Source organism: Coregonus clupeaformis, chromosome 23, assembly GCF_020615455.1.
Source record: "Coregonus clupeaformis isolate EN_2021a chromosome 23, ASM2061545v1, whole genome shotgun sequence".
Classification (NCBI taxonomy): domain Eukaryota; kingdom Metazoa; phylum Chordata; class Actinopteri; order Salmoniformes; family Salmonidae; genus Coregonus; species Coregonus clupeaformis.
This window is the reverse complement of record NC_059214.1, coordinates 58,056,247-58,074,879: the sequence shown is the minus strand read 5'-3', so window position 1 is coordinate 58,074,879 and position 18,633 is coordinate 58,056,247. Positions and strand designations below refer to the sequence as shown.

General features: G+C 44.1%; 1 protein-coding gene across 2 annotated transcripts in view; it reads right to left on the bottom strand.

Annotated features, from left to right (window-relative positions):
- Nucleotides 1-18,633, bottom strand: part of LOC121549961 (partitioning defective 3 homolog) — a 439,443-nt gene that overhangs the window by 233,355 nt on the left and 187,455 nt on the right. For both annotated transcript variants that reach the window (XM_045206775.1, XM_045206776.1), the window contains exon 3: nt 16,463-16,649. In XM_045206775.1, coding sequence (XP_045062710.1) covers nt 16,463-16,649 — 187 coding nt within the window. The remainder of the gene's footprint in view (nt 1-16,462; nt 16,650-18,633) is intronic.

Here is an 18,633-nt window from a genome sequence, read left to right as displayed (position 1 = left end):
GATCACGCTCTCCGAAGCCGATGTGAGTAAGACCTTTAAACAAGTCAACATTCACAAGGCCGCAGGGCCAGACGGATTACCAGGACGTGTACGCCGAGAATGTGCTGACCAACAGGCAAGTGTCTTCACTGATATTTTCAACCTGTCCCTGACTGAGTCTGTAATACCAACATGTTTCAAGCCAACCAAAATAGTCCCTGTGCCCAAGAACACTAAGATAACCTGCCTAAATGACTACAGACCCGTTGCACTCACGTCTGTAGCCATGAAGTGCTTTGAAAGGCTGGTCATGGCTCAGATCAACACCATTATCCCAGAAACACTAGACCCACTCCGATTTGCATACCGCCCCAACAGATCCACAGATGATTCAATCTCTATTGCACTCCACACTGCCCTTTCTCACCTGGACAAAAGGAAAACCTACGTGACAATGCTATTCATTGACTACAGCTCAGTGTTCAACACCATAGTGCCCTCAAAGCTCATCACAATGCTAAGGACCATGGGACTAAACACCTCCCTCTGCAACTGGATCCTGGACTTCCTGACGGGCAACCCCCAGGTGGTAAGGGTAGGTAACAACACATATGCCACGCTGATCCTCAACACGGGGGCCCCTCAGGGGTGAGTGCTCTGTCCCCTCCTGTACTCCCTGTTAACCCATGACTGCATGGCCAGGCATGACTCTAACACCATCATTAAGTTTGCCGACTACACAACAGTGGTAGGCCTGATCACCGACAACGATGAGACAGCCTATAGGGAGGAGGTCAGAGACCAGGCTATGTAATGCCAGGATAACAACCTCTCCCTCAACGTGATCAAGGCAAAGGAGATGATTGTGGACTACAGGAAAAGGAGGACCGAGCACGCCCCCATTCTCATCGACGGGGCTGTAGTGGAGCAGGTTGAGAGCTTCAAGTTCCTTGGTGTCCACATCACCAACAAAATAACATGGTCCAAACACACCAAGACAGTTGTGAAGAGGGCATGACAAAACCTATTCCCCCTCAGGAGACTGAAAATATTTTACATGGGTCCTCAGATCCTCAAAAAGTTGCACTCATAGAGCTGCACCATCGAGAGCATTCTGGTTGCATCACTGCCTGGTATGGCAACTGCTCGGCCTCCGACCGCAAGGCACTCCAGAGGGTAGTGTGTACTGTAGTGTGTACAGTACATCACTGGGGCCAAGCTTCCTGCCATCCAGGACCTCTATACCAGGCGGTGTCAGAGGAAGGCCATAAAAAGCGGTACCGGAGCACCAAGTCTAGGTCCAAACAGCTTCTACCCCCAAGCCATAAGACTCCTGAACATCTGATCAAATGGCTGGGTTATCATTAGCACACCCAGTTCAAGTTGACCCATGTGTTAGCAAGTGAGCTAGCAAGACGGGAAAACTATATGGTTGTCCATGTAGCAGTGTCACCACCCCTGCAAAGACAGTAATTTCTATGCACCAATGCAGACATCTTCCAGACATATTTGTTATTGCACCAAAGCTGTGGCTAATAGAGCCAGACAGCACACACAAATATCAGATCACAGACATTACCAAAAAAGCAATATTTATTTTCACACTGAGCTACCCTAACAGCTCTGGGGGGAAAAACACTGCTTTCCAGAAGGAAAACAGAACAGCAAATTCAAAACTAATTTCTCCAACCAACCATATGTTTACTGGGAGGGGAAAGAAAATAATCAAAGAAATGTGTTGCCCTATTCTCTATACCCTATTTAGTGCATTACTTTCATCTGGGCCCATAGGGCTCTGGTCAAAAGTAGTCCACTATATAGGGAATAGGGTGTTTGTAATGCAACCTGGTCTTTCTGAGAGGCCTAAGATGATAGGGTTTTTTTTTCTCTGAGGACTAAATTGTCTATTGAATTGTCTGCTTCACGTCTGATTAAAGCTATCTGTATGGAGCCACGTGGACCCTTCTAACCCAGGATGTGCAAATATACCCAGGATGTGCTCCTCACACGCACACACACTATGCAGGTGAAATAGAGATCAGAGATTGATGGGGAGATGGAGAGATTGAAGGATGAAGGTATCGAAGAGGACAAGACGGATCATAAAAGACTTCAAAACAGGTGACAAAGAAAGAGAGGAAGAGAGGAAGGGCAGAGAGCCAAAGCCAAGAAACCACTAGGGTCAGCAGCACTATAGGGGATATGCTATGGTTTGCGGAATGTATGTATTGAATCAAAAGAACCAGATGTTATTATGATCCCTGGAAATTATGTTTTGGATATAGACATCACCTCGATCTGTCACGCCGTGCGATAGAAGAATGCATGAGGTTTTTATTTGACACATCAAGGCAAGGCCGAGGATGCTGTGAGGGTTTCGTACGGTTAGATATTAGATCCTCTGGCTAATGTTGGCGATGTCCCACCTGGGCATGAAAGCATACATCCGGTACCATGAGGGTAACATTTGATTTGGGACTATGAGTCATCAACACAAGGCAATGTAGAGATCTGAACTCCTATGGTCATTGTTTATTCAGCACAAACATATCTAGGAGCAGGTTATGGCAGAGACTCTGCTGTGAGTCATTGGGTCATTTGTGTGTTTGTTCTGTTTGGATGTCATTCCCACGTCCCTCTGCAAAACATTTAGTTTATTAAAGATGGAATGTACAGTAGGGAACATGGTGCCCCTGTCTGCCCCACTGCTGTTTTTTCCTTTGTTAAGGAGCGTCGCGCAACATGGGGAAAAAATATATATATACAGTGAGGGAAAAAAGTATTTGATCCCCTGCTAATTTTTTAAGTTTGCCCACTGACAAAGAAATTATCAGTCTATAATTTTAATGGTAGGTTTATTTGAACAGTGAGAAACATAATAACAACAACAAAATCTAGAAAAACGCATGTCAAAAATGTTATAAATTGATTTGCATTTTAATGAGGTGTCACGTTCGTTGAAGGACGGGTCAGACCAAGGTGCAGCGTGATATGCGTACATGTTTATTGAACTGATAAACACACGACGAAAATAACAAACGAAAACGAAACGTGAAGTCCAAGGTAGCACACACAACATACATTACACGGAACAAGATCCCACAACAAGACAGTGCCAATAGGCTGCCTAAGTATGGTCCCCAATCAGAGACAACGAGTGACAGCTGCCTCTGATTGGGAACCACACCGGCCAACATAGAACTAGACATACTAGATCCTATACATAGAAAAGGCACAACAAGAAATATACACACCCCGACTCAACATATAAGCGTCCCCTGAGTCAGGACGTGACATGAGGGAAATAAGTATTTGACCCCCTCTCAATCAGAAAGATTTCTGGCTCCCAGGTGTCTTTTATACAGGTAACGAGCTGAGATTAGGAGCACACTCTTAAAGGGAGTGCTCCTAATCTCAGCTTGTTACCTGTATAAAAGACACCTGTCCACAGAAGCAATCAATCAATCAGATTCCAAACTCTCCACCATGGCCAAGACCAAAGAGCTCTCCAAGGATGTCAGGGACAAGATTGTAGACCTACACAAGGCTGGAATGGGCTATAAGACCATCGCCAAGCAGCTTGGTGAGAAGGTGACAACAGTTGGTGCGATTATTCGCAAATGGAAGAAACACAAAATAACTGTCAATCTCCCTCTGCCTGGGGCTCCATGCAAGATCTCACCTCGTGGAGTTGCAATGATCATGAGAACGGTGAGGAATCAGCCCAGAACTACACGGGAGGATCTTGTCAATGATCTCAAGGCAGCTGGGACCATAGTCACCAAGAAAACAATTGGTAACACACTACGCCGTGAAGGACTGAAATCCTGCAGTACCCGCAAGGTCCCCCTGCTCAAGTAAGCACATATTCAGGCCCGTCTGAAGTCTGAAGTCTGAAATCTGAAATTCAGAAGAGAACTGGGTGAAAGTGTTGTGGTCAGATGAGACCAAAATGGTGCTCTTTGGCATCAACTCAACTCGCCGTGTTTGGAGGAGAAGGAATGCTGCCTATGACCCCAAGAACACCATCCCCACCATCAAACATGGAGGTGGAAACATTATGCTTTGGGGGTGTGTTTCTGCTAAGGGGACAGGACAACTTCACCGCATCAAAGGGACCGTCAAATCTTGGGTGAGAACCTCCTTCCCTTAACCAGGGCATTGAAAATGGGTCGTGGATGGCTATTCCAGCATGACAATGACCCAAAACACATGGCCAAGGCAACAAATGAGTGGCTCAAGAAGAAGCACATTAAAGTCCTGGAGAGGCCTAGCCAGTCTCCAGATCTTAATCCCATAGAAAATCTGTGGAGGGAGATGAAGGTTCGAGTTGCCAAACGTCAGCCTCGAAACCTTAATGACTTGGAGAAGATCTGCAAAGAGGAGTGGGACAAAATCCCTCCTGAGATGTGTGCAAACGTGGTGGCCAACTACAAGAAACGTCTGACCTCTGTGATTGCCAACAAGGGTTTTGCCACCAAGTACTAAGTAATGTTTTGCAGAGGGGTCAAATACTTATTTCCCTCATTAAAATGCAAATCAATTGATAACATTTTTGACATGCATTTTTCTGGATGTATTTGTTGTTATTCTGTCTCTCACTGTTCAAATAAACCTACCATTAAAAGTATAGACTGATCATGTCTTTGTCAGTGGGCAAACGTACAAAATCAGCAGGGGATCAAATATTTTTTTCCCTCACTGTATGTACATTTCCTCCTGTTTGCACGTACATACATTTCCTGTGTGTATGTGCAAACCGTGTTTGCTGATTGCAGTAACTTCTTTGTTGCAGTAATATCACAAACGGACATGGCAGTTTCACCATTAAGGATTCCAGCTTTAAAGAACTGACCACAATATGACTAAATTAATTTACAACACATACACTACCGCTCAAAAGTTTGGGGTCACTTAGAAATGTCCATGAAAACATACATTAAATGAGTTTGAATACGAAATATAGCAAAATGAATAGGAAATGTAGTCATTGACAAGGTTAGAAATAATGATTTTTAATAGAAATAATAATTGTGTCCTTTGCTTTCGTCAAATAATCCTCCATTTGCAGCAATTACATCCCTGCAGACATTTGGCATTCTAGTTGTCAATTTGTTGAGGTAATCTGAAGAGATTTCACCCCATGCTTCCTGAAGCACCTCCCACAAGTTGGATTGGCTTGATGGGCTCTTCTTACATACCATACCGTCAAGCTGCTCCCACAACAGCTCAATAGGGTTGAGATCCGGTGACTGTGCTGGCCACTCCATTATAGACAGAATACCAGCGGACTGCTTCTTCCCTAAATAGTTATTGCATAATTTGGAGCTGTGCTTTGGGTCATTGTCCCGTTGTAGGAGGAAATTGGCTTCAATCAAGCACCGTCCACAGGGTATGGCATGGCATTGCAAAATGGAGTGATAGCCTTCCTTCTTCAAGATCCTTTTTACCCTGTACAAATCTCCCACTTTACCAACACCAAAGCACCCCCAGACCATCACATTGCCTCCACCATGCTTGACAGATGGCATCAAGCACTTCTTCAGCATCTTTTCATTTGGTCTTCTTTGTGATCTGAACACCTCAAACTTCAATTTGTCTGTCCATAACACTTTTTCCCAATCTTTCTCTGTCCAGTGTCTGTGTTATTTTGCCCATCTTAATCTTTTCTTTTTATTGGCCAGTCTGAGATATGGTTTTTTCTTTGCAACTCTGCCTAGAAGGTCAGCATCCCGGAGTCACCTCTTCAATGTTGAAGTTGAGACTGGTGTTTTGCGGGTACTATTTAATGAAGCTGCTAGTTGAGGACCTGCGAGGCGTCTGTTTCTCAAACTAGACACTAATATATTTGTCCTCTTGCTCAGTTGTGCACCGGGGCCTCCCACTCCTCTTTCTATTCTGGTTAGAGCCAGTTTGCGCTGTTCTGTGAAGGGAGTAGTACACAGCGTTGTACAAGATCTTCAGTTTCTTGGCAATTTCTCGCATGGAACAGCCTTCATTTCTCAGAACAAGAATAGACTGACAAGTTTCAGAAGAAAGTTATTTGTTTCTGGCCATTTTGAGCCTGTAATCGAACCCACAATTGCTGATGCTCCAGATACTCAAATAGTCTCAAGGAGGCCCGTTGTATTGCTTCTTTAATCAGCACAACATAATTGCAAAATGGTTTTCTAATGATCAATTAGCCTTTTAAAATGATAAACTTGGATTAGCAAACATAACGTGCCATTGGAACACAGGACTGATGGTTGCTGATAATGGGCCTCTGTACGCATATGTAGATATTCCTTAGAAAATCTGCAGTTTCCAGCTACAATAGCCATTTACAACATTAACAATGTCTACACTGTATTTCTGATCAAGTTGATGTTATTTAAAGGACAACTAAATTGCTATTCTTTCGAAAACAAGGACACTTCTAAGTGACCCCAAACTTTTGAACGGTAGTGTACATAATACTTTTTTTGAGCTGTGTGAGCCTCTATGTTCATGCATTCCAGAAATCCTTCCAAAGCCAAATGAGTGATGTGTGGTTTCTAAACATTTGGCTAAACTCCTTACACAGGGAGCTCTGTTCGTTACAGCCCTGCACATTGTCAAATCAATTAGCCCTTAATGTCCAGATTGGCCGCAGAGCCCATGTCTGGAGGCTTACAGATGGGCCTGGATGAGAAACATAACAACACTCACAGATTATATGAAGCTGTTTTCTCAAGATCAAACGTGTGATTCCTGGCCAAAAAAAGCAACTCTATAACTGGCGTGTTAGTCCAGTTTTCCACACAGCTCTATGGGGCTGATTGTATCTCTGTAGATATGTCTATAGAGTTGATGATAACCAGGACTCAGCTCTTCTGCAGAGTGAATGGAGCAGCCAAGAGCATGTAGCCTAGCAACAGTAGTATTGCCAAGCCAAGATAATAACTCCCTCTAACTTAGTGAGTTCCAAGCCAAGATAACAACTAACTTTCAAGCTACGTAAATCATGTTGAAATGTACTCTCAAATACTGTAGCTTTGTCTCCTCATCACTCCCAATACTGTGTCACCAACTTTTTTTCTTTCTTTCTTTCTTTCTTTCGTCTTTCTTTCCATCTCTCCACTATGCCTTTTCTGTCTTAAAAAAAAAAATGTTTTAGTCATTTAGCAGACACTCTTATCCAGAGCGACTTACAGTTAGTGAGTGCATACATTCTTTTATTTTTCATACTGGCCCCCCGTGGGAATTGAACCCACAACCCTGGCGTTGCAAACACCATGCTCTACCAACTGAGCTACATCCCTGCCGGCCATTCCCTCCCCTACCCTGGACGACGCAGGGCCAATTATGCGCCGCCCCATGGGTCTCCCGGTCGCGGCCGGCTACGACAGAGCCTGGATTCGAACCAGGATCTCTAGTGACACAGCTAGCACTGCAATGCAGTGCCTTAGACCACTTCGCCACTCGGGAGGCCTACTCTCTCTACCTACCTCTATCCCTCTTTGAAGCCCCCTGCAAAAAACAACTTCACAGGTACTTCAATCCCGCTGGAACTCAATGAGGTAGGATAGGGGGAGAGGAAGAGGACAAAAACAGGGGGAGGATGAGGGTGAAGAGTGTCATGAGACAAAGAGACCGGAGACACAAATCTGCCAAATCAGAACCCTCAGGAGAACAGCCTATTGAGGAACCTCATTGCCCTTGAGCTGGCTGTGACCCCTCGACGCCCCGGATGTAAATAACCCCTACAGAGGTCACAGTGTCATTGAACAATGAAGGGGAAGGGAGAGAGCCCAAATGTGTGAAGTGGGGTGCGCCTCATTGGGGTTGATTGCCCCATCACCTGAGCACCTCTCACATCTGACAAATTGGTGCACTTTACTCCACCAACGCAGCCTATCCTTCACAGAGAGAGAGAAAAGAAAGAGAGAGAGAGAGAGAGAGAGAGAGAGAGAGAGAGAGAGAGAGAGAGAGAGAGAGAGAGAGACACAGAGGGAGAGAAAGAGATAGAGAGAGAGAAAGAAAGAAAGAGAGAAAGAGAGAGAGAGAGAGAGAGAGAGAGAGAGAGAGAGAGAGAGAGAGAGAGAGAGAGAGAGAGAGAGAGAGAGAGAGAGAGAGAGGTCCCCTGTCTGAAGATGAAGCACACACCACACATCATGCAAATGGAACATTTCTATTCATGTCTGAGGCAACTTAAAGGCTAATAAGTCATTTTAATTGGGTTTTCAGCCCACTATATTGGCTTAGGATGAGAGGCATTCAAGCAGAAGGAGTTGTGTGTGTGTGTGTGTGTGTGTGTGTGTGTGTGTGTGTGTGTGTGTGTGTGTGTGTGTGTGTGTGTGTGTGTGTGTGTGTGTGTGTGTGTGTGTGTGTGTGTGTGTGTGTGTGTGAGAGAGAGAGAGAGAGAGAGAGAGAGAGAGAGAGTGGTTCCAGTTGTCAGCAGGAGGCTAATTTCCTACAGGGCCGATTAGAACACATCCAGATGGGAAATAAGATGGAGGTTGGAACAATCTATTCACTACTCATTGTGGTTCTAATGAAAGGTCTGAGAACAGTAATCCCTAGTTAAGATGCTCTGTCCAGACCAATGGAGAGGGGGAAAAAAAACCAAAAAGATACTTTAGAACAACTACAATAAGTCAAAGTTTATGTGTCACTGACATGAAGTGGAATTGACAGTGCAGTACATTGTGTTAGTGAGTACAGTGAGCTAACTGTGTAGGTGGGTGGGTAAGTGTGTGTGTGTGTGTGTGTGTGTGTGTGTGTGTGTGTGTGTGTGTGACAAACCACGGGGAATGACATCAAAACATATGGATTTTATCGGCTCTTCGTTTTGCATTCACAAAGCACTGCAACATGAAAAGCCCTGTGCTTTGTAGTCACTCTTTGAATTAGGGGGTTGAAAAATATCAGCCCTACTCGTATGGAGGACTTGGTGACATTGTTAATGATAGCACATAATCTTTTATCAAAGGCTTCATCCCAAATGGCACAATATTCCCTATTTAGTGCACAAATTTTGCCCAGAGCCCTATGGGCCCTGGTAAAAAGTAGTGCAATAAATAGAGAATAGGGTGCTATTTGGGACTCAGCATAGACATGAAGGGAGGATAGACAGACACAAGGCCTTTGCTTTGTTTTATTCTCTGGTGTGAATCAGACTTGAATCATTTATTTTGTATTTATTTATTAATTTAAATACAGTGAGGGCTGAATACATTTGCTGCAGTTTAGACAGTGTTGGTGAGGTATGGCACACACACATAACATTGTGAAGTAAAAAACAAATGTGTCAAGAAGGAATTTACATTAATTCACCCTATGTACATAAATCTACTTAAATACAAAAAGGGTTAATAAATAACAACCGTTCACTTTAGCTAAGAGATTATGGTTGTTTAGCTTGGGTTGTTTTGGGTGTTTTCTTAGCTATAAAGCTATTAGTATTTTATCAGCTATGTCTATCAGTGTTCACGAGTCTCTATCTTGAGCTATGTTTCTGAGTGTTTTCTTAACCATAAAGCCATCAGTAGTATTTTATCTTTAAGTGACATGGATGTAAACAAGTGTACATTAAGTACCCTGAGAGGGGTCAAAAGGGGGAGGAGATTACATATTTTAGACAGAGAGAGTCACATAATTCTCCTAAGTGGCTTTGTCTAGTATCAACTGAGTGCTGGGATGACACCAGACCAGAGGCTGTTAACACTAGCACGCACACAGACCAGAGGCTGTAAAACACTAGCATGCACACAGACCAGAGGCTGTTAACACTAGCACACACACAGACCAGAGGCTGTTAACACTAGCACGCACACAGACCAGAGGCTGTTAACACTAGCACGCACACAGACCAGAGGCTGTAAAACACTAGCACGCACACAGATCAGAGGCTGTAAAACACTAGCACGCACACAGACCAGAGGCTGTAAAACACTAGCATGCACACAGACCAGAGGCTGTTAACACTAGCACGCACACAGACCAGAGGCTGTAAAACACTAGCACGCACACAGACCAGAGGCTGTAAAACACTAGCATGCACACAGACCAGAGGCTGTAAAACACTAGCATGCACACAGACCAGAGGCTGTTAACACTAGCACGCACACAGATCAGAGGCTGTTAACACTAGCACACACACAGACCAGAGGCTGTTAACACTAGCACGCACACAGACCAGAGGCTGTTAACACTAGCACGCACACAGACCAGAGGCTGTTAACACTAGCACGCACACAGACCAGAGGCTGTTAACACTAGCACGCACACAGACCAGAGGCTGTTAACACTAGCACGCACACAGACCAGAGGCTGTTAACACTAGCACGCACACAGACCAGAGGCTGTTAACACTAGCACGCACACAGACCAGAGGCTGTAAAACAAACACCCTCAACCATAACAGACTAGCCCACACTTCCCGTGGTCCACTGGAGTTAAAGAAACGTCCCGGAATTAACTTAGTGTGTGTCTGTGTCTGTGTGTGTGTGTGTGTGTGTGTGTGTGTGTGTGTGTGTGTGTGTGTGTGTGTGTGTGTGTGTGTGTGTGTGTGTGTGTGTGTGATGAGTTGTCCCATTAGTGTCTGTAGAGCTCCTGGGTAACATTACCACTGACACAAACAAACAGCAGAGCTCCGCTCCTGTCCAACCAAGAAGCTATAAAGCCGTCTACACTGAGCCACAGATCACTGTAAACTACGGCAATGTAGAAGTGCAAAGTGGGGACGTGACTGTTAGAGTGTAGGTTATTGGAGCGTGGGAAGAAACAGCTAAGATTTGCCCCTTTCTCAGAGTCATGGGAGAGCATCCTAGCCTATAACTCTGCACTGCTCTGCTGCTAACTGGCCCCACTCTGACGATACAGTACAAGCAGCGAACACTCCCACTTATGCTGAGAATACAGACACACACACACACACACACACACACACACACACACAGACAGACAGACAGACAACCACACACTCACCCACTAGTGATGAGTGGGCACTTTCCTTACCAGTCTGAGTGCACTCTTCACACTTCATTACCAAAACGGTCTCTTAACCATTTAACAGTGTCAACGGTTACAATAATTAGCAGTAATAAGCTATAGATTAAATTGTTGGCAGTTTTATAGATTTACGACTAATAGTCTTGCATTACAACGACTCTCGACACCCCCTCTCCTTTGATAGCAGTGGTGTTTAAAGGCCAGCTATCCCCCCTCTCCTCCCTCTCATTTCATTTGCCATGGGAGGTTTTAATGTAGCCCGCTAGGTGATTAAGAGTTGACATAACTAATACATTCCACATTAACTCAGCCAGACAAAGACACTTCAAAGTCAAAGACAGTTCAGAGAAAGAGCAAAGAGAGACCCTTTGTGTTGGCAGGTTGTAGAACTGAGATAGAGTGTATTGGCAGGTTGTGGAACTGAGATAGAGTGTATTGGCAGGTTGTAGAACTGAGATAGAGAGAGAGAAGAGAGGAGAGCTTTAGTTGAGAGTGATATGTATCATGGTTATAATTTCTATAATATACCAGCTCATATTCCAATCCTCTCTAGTGTGTGCTCTTTTGAAGCCAATTGGGTAGCCTACTATGCCTTAGACACTGTAAATCTTATCTAGTTGTTACTCTATATTGTTGAATAATATAGGGCTTGAGAATGCATTAGGAAGTTAGTGTACTCTGAGTATGGTTGTTGGAGAACATCACCTATGCATCAGGAGAGTTGGTTGGCCTATAATCATATTTCAATGAATGCAGAAATTATGTTATTCTGTATGTAACTAACTACAAAAAGCATATGTGTAATGTTAAGGAGAAAGCATGCATTTTATAAGCCATTTTTTAAAAAGTGGTCAAACTTTGTTCAGAGGAGTTTGGAGTGAGAGTTGATGCCAATAAAGGAAGGCTGTCCAGAGAGATGGACACACACACACACACACACACACACACACACACACACACACACACACACACACACACACACACACATACACACACACACACACACACACACACAGACACAGACACACACACACACACATCAGAGAGGGACAATCAGACACACACTGTCACTATTATCACCTCCCTCTGATTTCTCTGATATCTGTTTGCAGATTGCATCACGCCGCCTGCCACTGAAGTGCTAGATTGAAGAGAGCCTTTGGACCAGAACGAAGGAGTGAAAGAGTGAAAGGGGGAGAGAGAGATGGAGAGAGTACAGACCAGAGACAGATGAGTATCAGAGAGCCGAGCCCAGTATCAGCCCTACCTGCTTGCAGTTCAAACCAAACCCTGTTAGTTTATCTATAATGGGCAATCACTGCTTCTGGACTTCAACCAAGCCCACTGAGAGTACTGAGGGAGGGACCAAAGAAATTAACTCAAAAAGTTCAAGTCTGTGATGGAAAATCTTTGAAATTTTTAAGTTTCAACTTCAGTTGATGACTTCAATTTTTTCAAAACCTATTTCTAAGACATAACTATATAGACTCAAATTCACAGACACTGATCAATGATTCAGCATAGAGTTCCTGCTGCTGTTGTTATTGTTGTCAGAGTTGCTGTACAGTACATTGTTAGCGTCCCAAATTGCACCCTATTGCCTATATAATGCACTACTTTTGACCAGGGCCCTATATAGGGAATAGGGTGCCATGGCATCCACCACCCCCGTCTTCGGAGGACAAAAATAAACTTTGTTTTTACAGCTTTTTATTTTGTTGTTAAATGTACATTCTACACACATTTCACATCAATTGCACTTATTTTTTTTACATATATGTTTATTTTTTTTTGCAGTGGTTACATAGCAAGAATAAAGTAATTACCACGGTGATTCAGTGGGGGCATATTCCTGACCAATTAGAAGCAGGGGTAGAATGCACCAGCCAACAGCCAACCAACCAGACTGGAACCATGGAACCAGCTCCCCTCCTGCTGATTGCCCAACTGGTGGCCAAACAGAAGATATCCCTGAGTGGGCTGAATCGCAACAGGTTTACAACCAGCAGGAGAGAGGAGAGCAGGGGGCCAATCATAATGTGTCACTGGGTTCACTCATATCTCCTGTTGTGGTTGTTTTGTTTTAAAACAAGGTTTCTACACTTTCAGTGGGTTGATGTGCAGTGGGTTGGATGGGGGCTATGCTCAAAGGGGGAGCACTCCACTTTCAGCATAGCCGGCAGAAAAGTACCACCTAAGTGGCTGGTTGGTTTGTTTTTCCGTTACACACAAAAGGTGTCATCAGCTGCCTCTGAACAGGATGGGGTGATGAGATATGGGTTTGATAGAGGTAGAGCAGCAGGTGCTGTAGGTAGGCATGTTGTATAATGAGGGCAGAGCAGAGGTCCAGGAGGGAGTTCCAGAGAAAGACAAGTATTGGAGTCAGTGTCCCAGGGTGCAGCACCTGAGGCATGGGTACAGCACCTCTAATGAGTGTCTCTGTCCTCCATGCCACCATTGCCCTCTTTCCACTGCAGCTCTGTAGCCTCTGTGCAAGGCCTCAGCTCAGGGTTTAAACACACTTCCACCACCTCTATCTTTGCTAACCAGTCCACTGATACCTCAACATCAGGCCCTGGAGTCATGTGGATGGAGTATGCAACTCATCTAGATACAGGGTTGGGGAGAAACTGATTACATGTAATCGGTTACATGTAATCATATTGGAAAACAATGGGCTGTAATCAGTTACGTGACCAGCCAAACATATTGTAATCAGATTACAGATACTTTTGAAAAACTAGATGATTACTTCTTGGATTACCTTTAAATTCAGAAAGGATGTTTGTGAAAACATTTATTATGACACCTTTCTATTTTCTCAATGATTCTTTTATCAGCATTGAAAAAAGGTGCAAGTTTAAGTTTGTTCCACCTGAGTGAGTCAGACCCCAAGTCAGAGACCACTATGATGTCAGAGACCACTATGATGAAAGAGACCCAATGTGTTGGATGGATCAATTTTGTCTTCTAATGCCTCTTAAAGAGAAAGTAATATGATTAAAGTAATCAGATTACGTTACTGAGTTTGGGTAATCCAAAAGTTACATTACTGATTACAATTTTGGACAGGTAACTAGTAACTGTAACAGATTATATTTAGTAAGTAACCTACCCAGCCATGTAGGTAGAGTCTATGCAACCCATCTAGATAGAGTTTACGCAACTCATTTGGATAGAGTTTATGCAACTGACAGATCTTAGCAAGCAACAACAACGCTGAAAGAACCCAACGTGAAGAACATTTTTCATTATGATTCCAAGCTAGTTTTCGTTCTTCAGTTTTATAGCTACATTTGATTTTTCTATCCGCAGGATTATACTTTAATGTGCAGCAAGTGAAATGGACCTCCATCCATATAATTACCAGGCAAATTACATTCATTATTGCAATTTACATCTCATCGCCAAGCCAATTATTAACAGTCTGACCTCCGCGGCTTCCTTCGGCTTGGAAATCTAAAACGAGCTGCCGAGGTGGGTGAGATGGTGGAGCGAGGGGGAGAAAAACAATCAATACGATTCTGAAGATGATTATTTCACATACCCATAATTCTATGCTTCACAGCACAGCTGCCCACCCGGCAGTGCTACTCTGCTGTCTGATTTGTGTTATCGCCGCCTGTAATTTGCTGCTTCGCTCCTCTTAAAGGGACGCAGTCTGCATTCTGCATTTGTCCATCTGTCCAGCCAATCACACACACACACACACAAGCATAACAACAGAACACACACACACACGCAAACAGAAAAACTCTCTCACCACAAACAATCCACAGAGTCTAATTAGGTTGTGCAGTATATTACTGATCTATCACAATGGGACCAGGGGATGAGAGTGAAAGTGCAATCTTAGACGGTAATCAACTCGGCAATTGAGGGCAAACTCTGTAACTTAGTCCCAGAGCTAATTTGTAGCTGGTGTACCACTCTCATTTAAATGTGTGAGACAGGAAGGGGAGGGAGGATGAGTGTGGCTTTAGTTCTCTATAGTATACACTGGCTGCAACCCAAATAGCACTCTATTCTTATAGTGCACTACTTTTCAAAAGGAGTCCACTGTATAGGGAGTAGGGTGCCATTTGGAACACAGACAATGTTTTATAGTGGTGAGACGTGGTGTTGTCCAATGGCTCAATGGTGTATCAACTAAAGTGGAATGGGCAACAAACCGATGAGGTATAACAGTACATGGCCTTCCTTTACTTTGTCAATAAAACACAATAGTAAAGTGTTCACTTTAAAACAGGATACCTGCTGCTATGATTGTTGGAAGATGGTGTACTATTATTCCAAAACGATGGTAGTGAGAATTGGAAGTTTACACACACACACACACACACACTCACAAACACACACACACACACACACACACACACACACACACACACACACACACACACACACACACACACACACACACACACACACACACACACACACACACACACACACACACACACACACACACACACACACACACACACACACACACACACACACCTCTTTCAGTAGGGGGAAAGAGAGTCCTCCAATACTGAATGGCTCATAGAAACCTAGGAAGGGTAGAATCTGCAGTCCCATCGGAGGGCTGTGTACCCGACCTACCTGTGAGATAGCGTTGTGGAAGCAACAATAACATCACCGGTTCAAAGGAGAGACCCAGTAACATGGGAGGCATCTGTCTCTATTAGTTCTGTTTGTGTCTGTCTGAGGTTTGTGTTTGTGTCTGTTTGAGGTTTGTGTTTGTCTGAGGTTTGTGTCTGTTTGAGGTTTGTGTTTGTGTCTGTTTGAGGTTTGTGTTTGTTTGAGGTTTGTGTCTGAGGTTTGTGTTTGATGGGGAAAAGGAGGGAGAGCGAAATACCATGTTTCTTTGAAGATATCTGTCTGCAAACACGTGCTGATTCATTTCCTATTGTTATTGCTCTCTGTTACAATGTCCAAAAATCCTCTAAATTATAATAAATAAGACTATAAGATGCCTTCTTATATCTAACTTGAGCAGCGTGTCATGTATCTAAGTCCAACCTGTAGGAAAGAGTGGAGTTGAAGGATGGATTTAGGGAGGGATGGTGGCAAATGTTCTGGTACTAGGTGTCTGTGTCTGTGTCTGTGTCTGTGTCTGTGTCTGTGTCTGTTGACCCCCAGGTTCATCTGTCAGTGTTAATTAGAGACCCGGTGTGTGTCTCTCCCCCATCCTCATGCATGATTGAGTGTAAGGTGCAGCCACAGTCCCCTGGACAATACCACCTGCCTGTCTCGCTCACCGCAAAGCCACTCCCTGGACACAGAAAACTTCACAAAACTCTATAACAAACAGATTTATTCAGGGCTTTATTGCAACTTCTGGAGTCACTGATTGATCAAGATTTGGAAGGGGTCATGCATGAGTCATTTTCTGTTTCCTTTCTCTCTTCTTTCTTCCAGATAAATGTTTTCAATAGCTGTGACACACTAGAGCACTTAAAGGCACAGTAACAAACTAAAGTACTACTACTCTGACACTTACTGCTGCGCAGGGCGGAGGGGGTGACCTCTATCTCGCTGCTGGTCTGGTAGGGCTGGAAGGCGGACATGTTGCTGGAGTTGAGCTCTGCGACGGCAGTGAAGGGGTCAGGACTCTGTGTGCCCGTTGAGCTGGCACTGGTGCCATCGCCACCATGGTGAGGGTCCTGCTCCTCGTACACTGCCACCAGCTGGAGAGAGAGAGAGGATAGGTTAGATAAGGAGAGAGAGAGGATAAGTTAGATAAGGAGAGAGAGATGAAAGGTTAGATAAGGAGAGAGCGAGAAAAATAGAGAGAAGCTGATGCACACCTCGAGAAAAGCACAAACATGTACGCTAACTCACACGCATATGCGCACGCACGCACGCACGCACACGCACGCACGCACACACACACACACACACACACACACACACACACACACACACACACACACACACACACACACACCTACACACACACACACACACACACACACACACACACACACACACACACACACACCTTTCCACCTACAGTACTGCAAGTTGACTACCCATGTCCAGCCACTCAGTGAGCAGCTGTCCTATTTCCATAAAGGTGCTGTGTTGCCATGTATTCCTGGTTACTGGGCAGACAGGCAGAGCACCAAGAGCTTCTCATCTACATCCCATTATTACTGCATCCTCATAGCCACGGTGACCTAGCCAACACAGAATGCCAGCTACAACAAGGCTATCAACTCACAAGCATGGCTTATACTGAGTAGGGTTTTGTAACGATACCAGAATTTTGACTTTGATACTGATACCAGGTTAGTATCACGGTACCATCACGATACCACAGCAAAACAAGAAGGCATATTAGCCAAAGTCACAGAATGGCACTTGATCCAGACAAAAAAAAATGCAGCTACTGCTCTGTTCAATCATTGGGCATCTTTTGAGTTCATTATCATTACCTTAAAAAAAATATGTTTTTCAGAGACAGCCTCGCACCCTGACACTTGGTGAACTAACACTCACACTTGACTTTTTCCCCCCCTTACTAGCACTGACTTTGCTGAAAGCTTTTGCAATGAGAACATGCAGGGAGGTATTTTGCCAACATCTATTTAGGCATACTAAAACACTAAAACACTATCAACTGTCAATTTATGATACGATTACGAATATGAGTATGGCCATGTCGGCACACCCCTACTTTCATAGCAGCCACATACAAACAGCATGAGTCCTTTGATCGTTGGATAATTCCTTCTCACATCTACACTCTCTCATCTCACCTTTTCCCTTCGCTAGGACCAAAAAAAAGGCTAGGTGGGCCCCGGTGGCAATAAATTAATAGAACCAAAAGCTTACCTTGACTTGGCTATGGCTATCCAGTGTTGGATAGCCATAGCCAGCTAGGTAACATAGCATCCATCTCTGTTTGAGCCGGGTGTTTGAGTAGGCTAAACTAGCTAGCTGCATTCGCAAGCTAAGTAAGTGAAAGTAAAAAACATATATAATATAAATATCTCTCTCTCTCTCTCTTTTTTGCTTCTCCTACATTTTTGAATAAATTAACTTCTTCAAAACTGTTCAACTATTGTCTTCCTCTCTCTTTGAGTCAACTACTCACCAGAGTTTATGCACTGCAGTGCTAGCTAGCTGTAGCGTATGCTTTCAGTACTAGATTAATTATCTGATCCTTTGATTGGGTGGACAACATGACAGTTCTTGCTACAAGAGCTATGATAGGTTGAAGGATGTCCTCCGGAAGTTGTCATAATTACTGGGTAAGTCTATGGAAAGGGGTGAGAACCACGAGCCAAAGGTTTTCGATGGGGTTGAGGTCAGGGCTCTGTGCAGGTCAGTCAAGTTATTCCACACCGATCTCAACAAACCATTTCTGTATGGACCTTGCTTTGTGCACATGGACATTGTCATGCTGAAATGGTTAATGGCCTTCCCCAAACTTGTCACCAAGTTGGAAGCACAGAATTGTCCTAGAATGTCATTTTATGCTGTAGCGTTAAGATTTCCCTTCACTGGAACTAAGGGGCCTAGCCTGAACCATGAAAAATAGCCCCAGACCATTATTCCTCATCCACCAAACTTTACAGTTGGCACTATGCATTGTGGAAGGTAGCGTTCTCCTGACATCCGCCAAACCCAGATTTGTCTGTCGGACTGCCAGATGGTGAAGCGTGA